This window comes from Alternaria atra, assembly GCF_907166805.1.
Source record: "Alternaria atra isolate CS162 genome assembly, contig: 29, whole genome shotgun sequence".
Lineage (NCBI taxonomy): Eukaryota > Fungi > Ascomycota > Dothideomycetes > Pleosporales > Pleosporaceae > Alternaria > Alternaria atra.
In genome coordinates this window covers 2,103,401-2,117,857 of record NW_025091327.1, presented here as the reverse complement: position 1 = coordinate 2,117,857, position 14,457 = coordinate 2,103,401, and the positions used below count along the sequence as shown (strand labels likewise).

The 14,457-nt window shown below is 51.7% G+C and overlaps 6 protein-coding genes across 6 annotated transcripts; 3 read left to right on the top strand and 3 right to left on the bottom strand.

Annotated features, from left to right (window-relative positions):
* Positions 1-666: 666 nt before the first annotated feature.
* ALTATR162_LOCUS9026 (uncharacterized protein) lies at positions 667-1,958 on the top strand (the record flags this gene model as incomplete). Its single annotated transcript, XM_043316659.1, has 4 exons — positions 667-737; positions 783-946; positions 1,050-1,381; positions 1,440-1,958. The coding sequence occupies 4 exons, from the start codon at positions 667-669 to the stop codon at positions 1,956-1,958; spliced, it is 1,086 nt and encodes a 361-aa protein (XP_043172594.1).
* Positions 1,959-2,322: 364 nt separating this feature from the next.
* ALTATR162_LOCUS9025 (uncharacterized protein) lies at positions 2,323-3,999 on the top strand (the record flags this gene model as incomplete). The annotated part of the gene is made up of 1 exon (XM_043316658.1): positions 2,323-3,999. The coding sequence occupies one exon, from the start codon at positions 2,323-2,325 to the stop codon at positions 3,997-3,999; it is 1,677 nt and encodes a 558-aa protein (XP_043172593.1).
* Positions 4,000-7,232: 3,233 nt separating this feature from the next.
* Positions 7,233-7,727, bottom strand: ALTATR162_LOCUS9024 (uncharacterized protein; the record flags this gene model as incomplete). The annotated part of the gene is made up of 1 exon (XM_043316657.1): positions 7,233-7,727. One exon carries the CDS (start codon positions 7,725-7,727, stop codon positions 7,233-7,235), a length of 495 nt encoding a protein of 164 aa, XP_043172592.1.
* A 439-nt stretch (positions 7,728-8,166) lies between these two features.
* ALTATR162_LOCUS9023 (uncharacterized protein) lies at positions 8,167-9,134 on the bottom strand (the record flags this gene model as incomplete). Its single annotated transcript, XM_043316656.1, has 2 exons — positions 8,167-8,803; positions 8,842-9,134. The coding sequence occupies 2 exons, from the start codon at positions 9,132-9,134 to the stop codon at positions 8,167-8,169; spliced, it is 930 nt and encodes a 309-aa protein (XP_043172591.1).
* A 362-nt stretch (positions 9,135-9,496) lies between these two features.
* ALTATR162_LOCUS9022 (uncharacterized protein) lies at positions 9,497-10,930 on the bottom strand (the record flags this gene model as incomplete). Its single annotated transcript, XM_043316655.1, has 1 exon — positions 9,497-10,930. The coding sequence occupies one exon, from the start codon at positions 10,928-10,930 to the stop codon at positions 9,497-9,499; it is 1,434 nt and encodes a 477-aa protein (XP_043172590.1).
* A 1,519-nt stretch (positions 10,931-12,449) lies between these two features.
* ALTATR162_LOCUS9021 (uncharacterized protein) lies at positions 12,450-14,393 on the top strand (the record flags this gene model as incomplete). The annotated part of the gene is made up of 1 exon (XM_043316654.1): positions 12,450-14,393. The coding sequence occupies one exon, from the start codon at positions 12,450-12,452 to the stop codon at positions 14,391-14,393; it is 1,944 nt and encodes a 647-aa protein (XP_043172589.1).
* Positions 14,394-14,457: the final 64 nt, after the last annotated feature.

Here is a 14,457-nt window from a genome sequence, read left to right as displayed (position 1 = left end):
TGTCGTTCTACCTTGGCTATACAGTGGTGATACGGATCGGAATATTGCTATAGGAAAATCGTTCTGCACCAAACTTCCGCAAAGCAGTTCCATCACCAATGGCCACGAGTTTCAGGCTCTCTTTCGGCGCACGATGAGGCAGCTACAGCGAGACTCAACAGCGGTTATCCGTCTTCTTATTGATGGCGGGTTCAATACGCACCCATTCAATCTCGCCGAGTTCTGGAACGAGCTTGCTGTCGGGCTTAAGTGTTGTGCTCGTATGATCAACTTTCGCTTTGTATTTGTAGCACCGTTGCCACACTTAGAGGAGTATAAAGAACTGGCGCTTAGGCCAAGATCTGTGCCGCTCTGGATTACACAGAATATGTGGTTTATTGAAGTAGCAGAGAAAGGTGGTGTTGATCCGGCTATCGATTAAGTATTATTGTTCTCTTAGGTGTACAGGTAGGAATCTTGTGCATTTATGTACATATGTTCGAGGTCGTTGCATGGGTGAGATACGTACGTATGTGCTGTCAGCTTCGAACCGCACGTCAATTGGTGTTGCTGGTTGCCGGCCCCCAAACGCCACGTCCTTGGGCGGACGCCTCACGACGTGCGCATGAGCACTGCTTCCTTTCTCTGCCTCGCTTGTACGATCTTACAGTGCATGTAGCTAACAGAATGCCGGACATATCTTTTGTGTTTGGTCCGCGAAATAGCTTCTTTTTCGACTGCCCACAGACATGGAAATTGTAAGTCGCGCATCGTAGAGGGTAGGCATGACTAACAAAGTGCAGCCACGAGATACCGCATACACTTCGTCAGTTGTTCAATAGCTCTATGAGCCCGGCTTGGAGAGTCGCAAGCCCTTATTGTCTTGCCCTTGCGCCTCAAGTAAGTAACTCCCCAGAGCCGATTTGGTATGTAGGGTGCAAGACTTTAGATGGGGAAGACAAGCTCTGTGAGTGCCTACCCCCAGCCTGAACTGCGCGGCCATGAAACACATAGCAGATGACGGCGCGGGCCAGACTCTTCTCATCCGATATGAAACTAATCAATCCCAGTCCATTCGCAGACGTACTTCGACGACAATTATCCCGATCTCGCGCGATGGATCAAGTCGTTCCCGAATGCGGCCCGCTCATGCTTTGTGACCTTCGGCCAGAATTTCAGCTACTTTGCATGCGCACCTGGACATGGCTCGATATGGGCCGGCATACCTTCGGATCTCGAGAATAGAGTAAAGAAGTCACTAGTCACCCCGACCTGTGTTGGCATTGGAATGAAAGATGCTTGGTTCGTCTTGTTCTCTAACGGAGACCTGGCGTGGAACTTCAAAGGTTATTACAGCGGACTGAACAAGATCTTGACCGAAACTGCGCCAGGTACTGTGAATGTAAGTACAAAGGACATGCTCCAATGATCGCACGAGTGCAGCGCTGATTGCATGCCAGTATGTGGCCATCTCGCCGTACAACAAGCAACACTACTTCATCGCATTCCAGGACCGTACCGTCAAATACAACTTTCAGGGAGCCCCTTCAGAATGGACGCGACTCATGACCGAAGTATTCGACCTCTGGGCCGCTGAGCGCTCACGAATGCAACATGCCATCCCACCACGTACACACCAGCTGCAAGCACAGCCATTTGCACACGCGCAACAACCTCCAGCGCAAACCTATCTTCAACCACAGTCGACGCATATCATCAGTGCTTCGCGTTTACCGATGGCTATCCCGGTGTCGCCGCAATCAGCGCCGAACACGCCTCTGCCTATATACACGAGCCCTGTACAGCAGAACGCGGTGCCGAATGTTATATTCGGGGATAAGGCGCCGTACTATGGTGTTGTAGACTTGCCAGTGGAGCTACCAGGAAATGCATTACTTTCCGCATCAAACACAGCAACAGGGTTACCAGAGAAAGACCCAGCCAAGAAGAGAAGAAGTTTCCTTTCGAAGCTGTTCTAAACAACCGTTAGCCAGGTATCGGGCTGTCGTTTCTGCAATCATCAGCTCCAGTATTGCGTGACGTCGTATGCTGGTGACGAGAACTTGCAGCTCGTATATGTCGGCATCTTCGCGGGTATATAGGTCCATAACGACCTTCCTGATTGGCGAGGACAGCCGAGCAACCTCTGCCGATCGCGCTGGATATGCATGTCCACCACAAGAGTGGGAGGGCAATCACGTCACGTCGCAGGGTCCCTTCGGGTCTTCTTAAGATATGTCCTATCACCGCTAGCTTCTAGGCTGCAGCTAGCTGTGGAATACAAGTGCAGCTTCTTCGCATTTGAGTCCCTTATATTCCTCCCGCCATATACCAGCCGGCATCATGGCAGTTATTGCAAGAGTTTGGATAGTAGGGGCGTTGGCTACGTGCTTACTGGCAACGATAGCGAGCGCTGCTGGACCTACGGTCACGGTGTTGAATGGAACATACGAAGGCTTACATCTTCCCTCATTCAATCAAGACTTGTTCTTGGGTATCCCGTATGCGCAGGATACCGGAGGTCAGAACCGCTTTCGCATACCTCAATCACTGAACTCGACATGGAACGGCACGCGCCCTGCCAAATCCTACGGAGATACTTGTCCGGACCCATCAGATGCTAGCTTCAGTATGAGCGAAGACTGTCTGAGCATCAACATTGTTCGCCCAGCTGGTCTATCATCCGGCGACTACGCAAAACTGCCAGTGGCGCTTTGGATCCACGGAGGTAGTTATCAAGTGGGCACGAGCGCGCTCCCGAACTACAATCTGACGTATATTGTGGCAAGAAGTATGGATCTCGGTCAACCCATTATTGCAGCCAGTATCAATTACCGCAAGGGTGGGTGGGGTATGTTGTACTCGCGAGAGATCCAGGGCACCGGTCAGACAAACCTTGCACTTCGTGACATGCGGAAAGGACTCGCCTGGATCTCAGAGAACATTGAAGCCTTCGGCGGCGACAAAGACACCGTGACCATCTGGGGCGAGTCTGCTGGGAGCTTCGCAGTGGGCCAGCTACTTATATCCTATGGTGGGCGTACAGATGGCCTATTCCATCGCAGCATCCAGGAATCGGGATCTGCCGCAACAGCATGGTATAATTCTACAGATTGGTATCAGCCCATCTATGACAACATAGTTAACAAGGCCAACTGCTCGGATGAAGTTGATACACTTGAGTGCCTGCGTACAGTGCCGTACGAGATTATGTTCCCCTTACTCGCGGCTCCCAGTCAGGGTCCAGGCTGGTACCCTACCGTCGACGGAGACATCATTCCTGCCTATCCGACTGAACTGCTCGCCTCAGGCCGCTTTGCTCACATTCCTCATCTCTACGGCACCAACTCCGATGAAGGTACCGACAATGCGCCTGCCGGCGGCGTTATCAACAACGACAATGACCTTCGTGCCTACCTTACCAACAGCACAGGCTTCGACTTTCCCGATGCTGTCATTGAGCGTATCATGAGGCTCTACCCCGATGATCCTACCCTTGGCATCCCCCTCAACACTGGGGTACAGCTCTTCGTAGAGCAAGGCCTCCAGTACAAACGCATAGCCGCCATCTTAGGCGATGCATTCTACCATGCGCCCCGCCTCATGGACGCCCGGGCTTACTCCATGTACTCTCCCACATACATCTACCGCTTCAACACGCTCCCCTGGCAGAACAACAACACCGCCGACGAAGGCGGCAACGCACGCGCATACAAAGGCGTTGCGCACTTTACAGAAGTAGCTTTTGTCTTCGCTAACCCTAGCTTCTATGGGCCGTGGGAGGAGTACAAGGTGCTGAGCAATCAGATGAGCGCGCAGTGGATCAACTTCGTTGTTAGTGGGGATCCAAATGGAGAGGCGCTGCCACGATGGCCGCAATACAATGAGAGTGCGCATGGGCTTGATCTCGTGATCCAGGCGAAGGGAAGAGGGTATAATGGGAGCTATGTCGAGGAGGATACTTGGAGGCTTGAAGGAAGAGAGTATCTAAGTAGGTGGGCTAGGAGGAGGCATGTTTAAGAGCGCAAGCGTTGTATGTAGCCAAAATGCTGTTCAAACTAAAGACTTCGTTAAGATGTTAAGTTGTTGCATTTGGCATAGGTTGTGAAGTAGAAGTGCATAGCAAGGGCATATAGAATAAGTAGAAGTAGAGAATTGGAGTGAGTTAAGGCAGGACATGAGCAAGGTCAGATTAAGCGAAGCAAGATGTTCATGAAGCACCAAGTCAAGTAGAGAAGTAACTCGAGCAATAAGCAAGGCAAGTGAGGGAGGGAATCGAGTCAAGAGAGAAGTCAAGTCAAGCAAGCAAAGGAAGAATTCAAGTGAGGCAAATGGATGCATTGATGCTGAGGCGATACCATGAAGAAGAAGAAAGTCTAAACCAAGTCCAACCAAGATCCAACCAAACCAGATAACGCCCAAGTCCACCAGCCATCAGCACAATGTCCAAAGCTCTCAACCCCAATCCAAACATCGATCACCAACTGCAAGCACTCTCACCTCAAGTCTCTCACAACCTTTCGCATGCTGCAGTTCTCGAAGTTGATCCAAACCCATAAGGGCCGCCATCGAGGTATGCAGGGGTGATGATCTGGGCGAGCGAACTCAAACTGGCGAATAAACATCTCCAAGGTAGGCCCAGCTTAGTATCGAAGTACCATAGACTGTCTGTCCTCCAGCACCTTGATGTGAGAATGAATGTCCTCCAGATCATCAACCACCAGCCATGGGGTCTGCCGAAGCAGCCTTGTAGGCCCAAAGCGAGATCCCAGCGAGATCCGTATGTTCCAACTCTTACTGTCTTCACCATGTATCCTGCACTTCGCACCGGTATGCCAATCCTCCATCCACTGCTTGTAGGGCCACCTGCAATCTATTTTGCACCCTGTACCTAATTCCCTTGATGTTGTGCGACCCGAGTTGCCGTGAATATGCAATGCTGCCGTGTTGTATGGAATCTGGCCCGAAGGGGGCTTGAGGATGCTGAAGAAGCTCGATAGTGGCCTAGTGTGTAGGGCTTGAATGATGGAGAGCTGAAGAGGTTGAAGCGATCCGAGGGCAGCAGGCTGGAAAGCTTAGCAGACTGAAAAGAAGGAAGGAATTGGAATATAGTTACCATGCTCAAAGGCGAAAGAGAATGTTGGAACAGTGACCATAGCTCAAGGTGGTTGAAGGTTGTTGATGATCATCGATGGATGGTCATGTTGGATCAAGGTTGAGTGAAGTTTTTATAACCAAATAAGGTGTGAATATTGTTGAGTAGTAATACTGATTGAACAAGAGTGATGCTCATGATGGTGGAAGTGGTTGAAGTATGTGAGTGAATGGATAATGTCATGTGATAAAGTTGAAGTGATCCAAAGTGATCCAAAGTGATGTTAAGATGTTGAGCCATGGTCGAAGTGAGTTGAAGTAGGAAATTGATGTGAAAATATTTGAAAAAATGAAGTAGGAGTTTGAGTTGGGGTAGAAATTGTTGTCGCTGGTAGGAAAAGAGTGTAGGTAGGAAGGGGAAACGGCCGTTATATATGCGAACTACTGGTCCAAGCGCAGGCAGCGCTAGGAGGCGGCGGTTCAGCTCCAGCCGGGGCTCTGCCGGAGATAAGAAGGTTGGTTTGGACTAAATGGAGCGGGTATGGAACGTTCTCGTGAGCGGTAGAAGGGCGGGCGCGCGGGCGTGGCCAGGTGAAGGGGGAAAACCAGTAGGATTACACGAAGCAACATGGCCCGAGCGGCAACTTCAAGTGAGAGAGAGTTGGGAATTCAGCACATTGGGCAGAAATTGAGAGTATACGAGGTATGTGTTGACGTGATAGAAGCCAGTGAGGTTGAGCTGGACGGGCAGTGCGACAGTGTAGGTTTAGAGACAGACGAAGCGGATCTGAGACACGCGAGGACATTAATATATGAAACGAGGAACTATATCTTCTCTCTTTTTGTAGCAGACACGAATAAATGTATGCTTAGTGTGCAAGACGTGTCAAGCATGGCGCCCTGATGTAGCGGTAGATCAAGACATGTCTTCAAGCTTGACACAGCTAGGAACTCAGTCAAGAGCAGTAGAGAGAAGAATCTTATTGAGACAGTTCTTTTTGCGCTGTAAAAGCTTGCAGAAGGTGTCGTGCCTCCTGCTGTGAGCTCGCCACAGTTTGTGGAGCAGAGCTACGTTGATTTTCGTGACTGCATGGCAGCCATATTATTTTCTAACGTCAACATTGTGATCGTTATACTTGAGATTCAGCACTGCGCCCACGGACGTGAGCGACAGAGGCACTCACCCGTAGCAGGCGATACGCATTTGCGCCCATGCATATGCTGAGTCTACGAAAGTAAACACTAACGTAGATAAGTGCTATACTCAGCTGCAGAAGACGTGAAGTTTCTTGTGTATATTTCTGGAATTGTTCTCAGTCTACTGCCTGTCGTCGCGGCTGCTCGCCCGCGGCCGCTGGCAGCCAACTATGGAGGCTGTGTTGTGTGCTGTACCGTCGCCGCACTTGGTAAACACCCACTTACGCTACACACAATAAACGACACTGACGAACGGAACCAATAGACAGTGCATGAGCACGCTATAGGCGGAGCCGACCAGACGCCATAGGAACAGCGCGACAGAAAGATATAACATCACACTGCCAAGGAGATTTAGGGACGACGAGACAGCTGATAGGGGAAGGGCATGGACTGAGATATGTATAATATTGGTAGAGAGAGCTATTGGAGGGAGAACAAAGAACAAGATAGACTGAATATTGGAACCGAAGAAGCATGATTTCATGGCCGATGCGGTGACTCTACTATAGCATACACGTTTACTGGGCGCTGGCGAGCAATGCAAAACTTCTCGATAGAGCCCATATCCTCCAATGCGCTCTCGTAGGGCTATGCGAGGATGTGTAATGTCATAGGGCTCATCAAGGTAGTATCTCGATCCAGTCCTGTTACCTGCATGGGTTGAAGTCTCGCCCTGAGACTTCAGTATTCACTGCGCCTTCATTCTCGGATGCCGCGGTAGTGGTGAGATGACATTCACAACAGCGATCGCAGTTCTAGTGGGCTTTGGGAAGATGCTCTCGTCGAGGGTGCGGCCTGCAGCAAAGGGCGAAGGCACGTACCTTAAGTAGAACCCGCTTTATGGTAATGGTGCACTTCATGGGCGCGACTGAACTTTTGGCGGATGTCCTTAGGCTAGTAGAGTGTCGCGCTAATCTCCGAGTGCTCGATATCGTCCCGTATGTATCGATGTTCCAATCTCACCCGGTATGTGTATGGATCCAGAAATCTCTCTCTGCTATCCTTCCTTCATCAATACCCGCGAGCACTCCCCGAACCCACTGAGGCGGCCCAGGCGGACCCCTCTTGCCCTCTACCCTAGAGTCCATTGCATGACCCGTCATCGGGCAAGTGATGAAGCTCCGCTCTTCTGCCAATCTGCCCACCTCTTTAACGATCTTCAGGCCCTCCTCAGCACCGGCTTTGGCGGCCTCCAGTCTGTCGCGACGTTCTTGCAGCTTGCGCTCCATCCAGGATGATGCCTCGTCAATACCACGGGATGCAAGGCGCTGGAATGAACAGAGGAAGCGGTTGATGATGTCAATGAGAATGCGATAAAGAAGCTCGGTAGCAATTGCTGTCCCGGTTTGCTGGCTAAACAGACGTGACGAGATGAGCGAGCTTGAGTACGAGCGTGTTGATAGCGAATTTGATGGCCCTGGGCGGTACAGCATGAGCGAAGAAGAGGTTGTCATATTTGAAGTATTGCTGAGATGACTTGGAGCGTGTCCGTTGCGAGTTCGCTGACGAGAGGCCTTATTCCGCTGGAGATGGCTATCCTGGAGCAAAAGGTTCAAGCAGCGGGGTTCCTATTCTTGTATGCCTCCTTCCTCCATACAACGCAATTCCTGGAGCCGTTAGCATCTTGCAATGTGCCAATAAGCTGTAAAGTTTAATGCATAGCGCTGTCGCAAGGCCCTGGTCGGAGGTCGCTGCTACCGGTCATGAGATGGGATCATGCAATCTGGGACGCCTTGCCGGCTTCCACGGATTCCGAGCTACAGCGCTCCGTCAACTCCGAGCTCAACAGGCGTTCCCGCATCTCCCAAGAGCTTACGTGGGATTTAGAATATTGCCGGCGGTATTCTTCACTATGTCCATATCTTTTTGCACGGGCAAATTTAACTCGGCGAGTCAGGGTGGGTGTTCGAGCAGGCCTGGCTTATCCCCCTCCATTGCTGCGTTGATGCACAACGTCTGCTGTTTGCTCTCTCGAAATTCTTGAGCAGCGCCCGGAGTCAAGCTTCTGAACCCCTTCTTCCGACATGAGTTCTCTCCTATCCATATTTTGAATATCGATCCAATGGGTTCGGCATCGGCATCTAGCTCCGCTTCCCCTCCATACCCCAGCACATACGCTTCGTAGAACCCGCGACGTGGAGAGTGAATGTGCCCAAAGCAATGCAGTCGTGGTCGCACTCGCGAGATAGCGCGTCGCAAGTGCTCACATCCTGCGCTCTGGCCGTCAATCATGTCCAAAATGTATTTCGGTGGGCCGTGAGTCATGACGATGTCAACGTTCTCGGGGATGGTCGAGGTCTCGGTACCGACGTTCTGAGCCCACGATGGGGTACCTGAAGAATTGAATCGATCTTCGTTGGAAGGATATTGGAATGCTGATGCACCATGAATAGGAGTGTGCGGCGAGGCATATATCGTGAAAGTCGCGGCGCATGTGAGCGTAAAGGTGTATGTACCTTCCCGTAGAAAGGTGATGCCATTCTTGCTCGCCTCAGAGTTGTCTCGGGGCTCAACAGCGCAAGTGCTCTCTCTGCGTCCGCTTCCGTTCCGCCTTGGGACAGCCAGTACAGTTTGTCAAGCGAGATTTCGTGATTGCCAGCGATGACGAGTTTCAACTTAGCTTCGATTTTGCCCAGATCTTGGAGGGCCGAACGGATTCTTTCTGGGGTGCCGTTTTCTGTGAGGTCACCGCAATGTAATAGCACATCGCATGGCGGTAGCTTTTCTGGTAGCTTAGCGCCGTGTGTGTCGGAGAGTATCAGGAAACGGACGGGTGTGGAAAGGGAATGGCTGCCCTCGGCTAGAGCACATTTCGATGGACTCTCAATAGCCGTGATTTGGTTTGAGGGTGTTGAGGACATTACGGAAAGAATTTGATGCTATAAGGCAAGAGGTAAGAGAGAAGCATTAGATAAGTAGTCCAGGATGCCGGTCCAGGAGATACCCATGGTAGACTGTTTGGATTTTCGACCACTCATACCAGTCGACTATCAAAGATAGAACACTGCACTATATAGAGCTCACCTCAACTCATCATCTATAGTCGTATTCAAAGACAGGAAAAGCGTGAGAATTGGCATGGAGTAAATATTCTCTATTAATACAAGGATTGAAGACATTAGATTAGCGTATCAATGAAACTATTTCGATCAACCAAAGCAGCGAGTCACAGCCCAATTGTAGCCTACTAATTCAGCGATCCACCACTACATGCTTGCACCATCTACAAGCTTGCCAATAGCTGGGGCAGCACACTTCGGCTAGTGAAAGCCCAGCTGGAAGAGCTGTCGTGCGCCCTCCATGCGGCACCAGTCCAGAAAGTGTTGCGCTTGCTCTGCAATCCATACAGGTGCTTGTAGAATCCAGCGCGAGTAGCCTTCTCACCGACCATCATATTGTACGGGCTGTGGTTGCTGAATGCGACAAACTCCGGCTCAGTCTCGGTCATGTTGTTTGCAGCCTGGAAGCGCTTGAGGTCCGCAATGATGGCAGCCTTGGCCTGCTCGTCGCTGAGATGCTGGCCGACCTTGGTACCATAGTAGACGAGGCTAAGGGTTGGGTTTGCAGTGGGGTTGACGTTGTAGATAGCAGGCATAGGTGGGAGTGCGTAGGGCTTGTCAAGTGCGAGGTTCTGGAGGGTAACGTTGGTAGGGCCGGCGTTTCTGATGATGGAAGTGTAGTATCCGACAGAAGTGAATTGCCTGAAGATCTTCAACTCGTCACCACTGGGATCGAATTTGGCAAGGTTCTCGGGAGTGGGCGGAATAGCCATGAGGATCTTCTTCGCTTGAATGAGGCGGCAGCCCATTGGGGTCTCAACGAGAACCTTGACGCCGCCGTCGAACTTGCTCACACGCTGCGTCTTCGTGACCTTGGAGGACAGAAGTAGAGAGTTCGTAGCCTGAAGTTCGGCAGTGATCTTTTCGAACAGAAGGCTGTTGTCCATTACCGAGCTGGTTTGGAAGTTCTGCAAAGTTGCCAGAAGACCAAGGGAGAACGTACGCATCTGCTGCAGGGCGGGTAGCTCGAGGATATCACCAAAGGCGGAGGTGAGACCGAAGATGGTTTGCACCGCATCAGCAATGTCGTACTTCTGAATAAACTGGCCAAAAGGCATATACAGGTCCTCAGGAACGGGGTCCGGGAGGTAGAAACCACCCTCGAGTTGAGGGTACTTTGCGAGAACGGCACCATACTTCTGCAGAGCAATTCCCATGGCCGTTTGGTTGGGAGCAGGCAGACCCTGCAACACCTGACCGCTCCTGAAGTCAACGTTCTGAGATGGACCGATAGGCGTTGGGCTGAACCGGGTTGTAGAAAGGTTGAAGCGTGCGAACCACTGGTGCACTAGGGGTTCATCGTGGTACAGCTTCACACCCATGTCGATTGGGATTCCGGTCTCGTTATCCATGTAAGTCTCCGTATGACCTCCAAGACGGTCTTTGCTCTCAATGACCACGATTTTCTTTCCCGCGTCTTTGAGTTGAATGGCAGAGTAGGCACCCATGCCACCTCCGCCGATGATGACAACATCGGTATTGATGACCTGCTCTGGCTTGTAGTAGCTGGCATCCATCTTGTTTGCCTTGTTGGGCGCTGCAATGGCCAAAGGAAGGGCGACCACCGCGGCAGCGGCGATTGAAGTAAAGGAACGCATGACTGAGGTAGTTGTATAGGAAGATATGAAAAGTAAGGAGTGTATAGTGATGATCTTCTCGCAGCACACCTGGCGTACTGCATTTATATGGCCACAAACATGGTGATTGTATATGCGGTGGCTCTTCCGGCTCGGTCCTACTGTGTAAGCTGGAGTGTAATTAAAGTAAGACCGCACACTCGGAACAATCGACGACAAGCATCACGACTAACTTTGTACGGGTTGTCAGCAGGGAGATAGCCCTAGGTCTAAGGTGCTGATGAAGCGCCGTGGCTATAGAGTTTTGAAGCACATGGGCCAGGTGCTAGCTAAAATGTCGAGTAGCTTGCAGTTTCACAACTTGTACACTAGAGCGGCGCTGTAAAAGAGCGTTCAATTGCAAGATGGTACTACCAACGCTAAGTTTTGGAGGATGTTCTTTAGTGCTGATCGCTTGAGCGCAGGCTTTTTGCCACGGCGTTGATCACTGGTATTGCCGACTCTGGGTCTCTTCCCCAGATCAGGCACAACACCTTGATGAATTTCGCCGCTAGTTCAATGCTGCTGCTGACCTTGCTGAAGCGCCGCGTTCGGAGCGTTCATCCGGTTCGTGGAAGGAGTTCGTGGCCTGCTGAGGGCTTGTCCTTGGCACGGTCTTCGGTGGAATCTCCGGAGCATTGACGGTTTGTACAAAATGAGAGGTTTAAAGCTACCCGGAGATCGACGTGTTTACCACTTGGGTAATCTATGTCTGTAATTAAATTCATTCTGCTCCGAACAGAGTTCCTACCTAAGAATCGACGCTCCGCACAGGCTAATGGGTCGTAGTGGGAGTACTTCCGCAGAGATCGGAGGTAGAGCATTGATTGGTGTCCTTGATCTTGCCTGCCAATAATGATATGCCGGGGACGACTACCCTGTTCTCGAAAGGGGGCAAACACATGATAGTAGACGCCAACGTGGCGCCATTGTCCTTGACGAAAAGCGGACAGCATGTGCGTTATTTCGCAATGCGCGCAACGCATAGTCGATCTGAGAGTAGTCGTGACAAGGCGAGCTGTTGGTGCTGTTGATGCGTAACGACGTTGGAGTCTGCGGCAAAAGAGAAGGTTAATGCTCTAGCCTCGCTGATGCCCAGGTGCAGATCCAACGGCGGGTACTCGCTAGTACTTGCCGACCCAACTACACATGAGTAATCCGCCGGCTGGGTACAATGAAGATCGCTTTACAGTCGCGCTCTGGAATATTCAGAGTGTGCCTATTTAGTAGTTCCTTCAGGGCTGCTTTGAGGGTGGACCATGTGAAGCGAAAGAGACGTCGATCAATGTACTAACGTGGTAACACATGCTGGGAATGGAAGGTTTGCTGCGAGATGTTGGTAGCGACTCGGGCTGATAGCGCCAACGTGACGGCGCGTCGTTTTCGAGAACCCCACCATAATTTGGCTGCGACTCTGAACCGCCGCAAGGGATGGATCGCAAAACCCAGATGCTGATCTCAAGACAGCCACAAGCTCGCTTCGATATTTACTGTAACCAAGATGTCGTTATTTGGTGGTAGCGCCCCGCCATCTCGCTCCTCTTACGAATCCGATACCTCGTCGCCGTCTTCTTCTGTGCGCTCGTCGCCGTCAGTTGAGGAGATTCCAAACCCGCGCGACGCGCAAGAAGCACCAAAACCCGACATACCGATCTCGTTGAATATAGACGACGACCTCGATACCAATAGCGATTCGGTACGGGACGAGTCTGAAGACGAGGACAACGACGAACCGGCGCGCCCGAACCGCTTTCTCGGACAACCCCAAGCATGGCAGAGCTACACCGAGGCCGATCGCCAGATAGCAGAGTCACTCGGTCAGATCCAGGACTCCGATCTTGCAGCACATCTGTACAATGCGCATGCGCTCAAGAGACGATTACGACGATCTGTGGAAGCCACGGCGCAGTGCAAGAATTGGCAGAGTAAGGACAGCTGGCTGAAGACTGGAAGGGATCTTGAATATACGGATGCAGCAGGCTTCGTGCAAACAGCATTGGTGCCTTCCAGAGAGTGGACAGCATGGCCACTGCCTCCACCACAGCTCTCGGACTTGAACGACCAGCTGGGCGATGACATGGTGGGCGACCAAGTCGGCAAATGGACTACTGAAGGCGCAAGCACACAAGAGGTAGGAGACGAACTCCGCGAAGAACTCCAGGCTGTGTTCTTACGGCTAGCTAAAGAGAGGTGGAACTCGCGGGAAGCGGCCTCGTCTGAATCCGATACTGGCGGTCACACAACAGTTTCACGAAGCAGGTCACGATCTCAAAGCGCCAATCCTGCCAAGTCGCGCTCTACGTCCATAGTTACACTTATGCCAGAGGATGAAGACGAGGCACAAGACCACAGCAATGACGATGGACACGATCGCGCGACTGGAAAGAAACGTGGCAGGAAACCTCGCATTGAGAGACACACAGAGCCGACTTTGTTAGCGGACGACGCGAGAGCTCAGCGGCTTCTACAGCCAACGATCCAGACCATGATGGAAAAGCTAGACGAGCTTGCATTGGCTATTCGTCGAACCCGTACCAACCATTTCGGCCGTGGCGGGTCAGCCGATTCCTCCATGAGCGAGTTCACATCGGGGGCAGAGTCGAGTGGACCTGCGTCGAGGTCTACGTCAAGAGCCAGATCGAAGAGTGCAACAAGTCGCGGATCAAGCAACCGACCTTCTTCACGTGCAAAGTCGGCGCGGACTAGTCGCACAGCACGACAAGGAAAAAAGACTACCACAGATAGAAGAAAGCCCGTTGATAGTGATGTTACCTCAAGCGGCGCATCTGACTGGGAGGCGTCCAATACTATAACTCGCGAACGGAAACGTCGAAGATCCTCAAGCAGCATGAGTGGTAGTGATGCTTCGGAAACACAAGAACCGCTGCTAAGGGAAGGGCTTTTAGATTGGAGCGAAGTACTTGGGCTAGCGGCTATTCAGGGCTGGGATAAAGGGGCTGTTGCACGTACGGCTCAGCGCTGTGCAGCTCTGTTCGGCGAGGGCATGTCGTTTATGCCCTTCCATGAAGCTCTCGCCCTAAAGCCTGCTACCGAGCCTGTGTCGTATACACCTTCAGTCATACTGCCGCCAAACATGCCCTCAATCTCGCATCCTCCAACACCTAAGCGTCCCTTCTTCCAGACTGGCACACTGCGTTGCCCACATGTAGATTGTTATGGCCACGATAAAGACTTCGCTCTGCCCTATCGCGTGGTCGAGCACTGCATACGAGTCCACGGCTACGACCCCAGAACGAACGACTCTGACAACGAAGAACGAACGGTTGGTGGTGTGCACATCGACGGGTTCCTACAACCTGTTACGGCGAAGCCGGGATGGTTGGGGAATGGGCGGACAAAGGCTGGCAGGGCGAGCAAGACGCAAAGGAGAGCACAGAGTGGTAGCCGAGCGGCATCGGAAGCTGCAGTGAGCACGGAGGAGTGATTCAATACTCATTTATGCGGATCTGTCCGTTCTAGATCAACATGAGAAACATTTAGCTTGAACC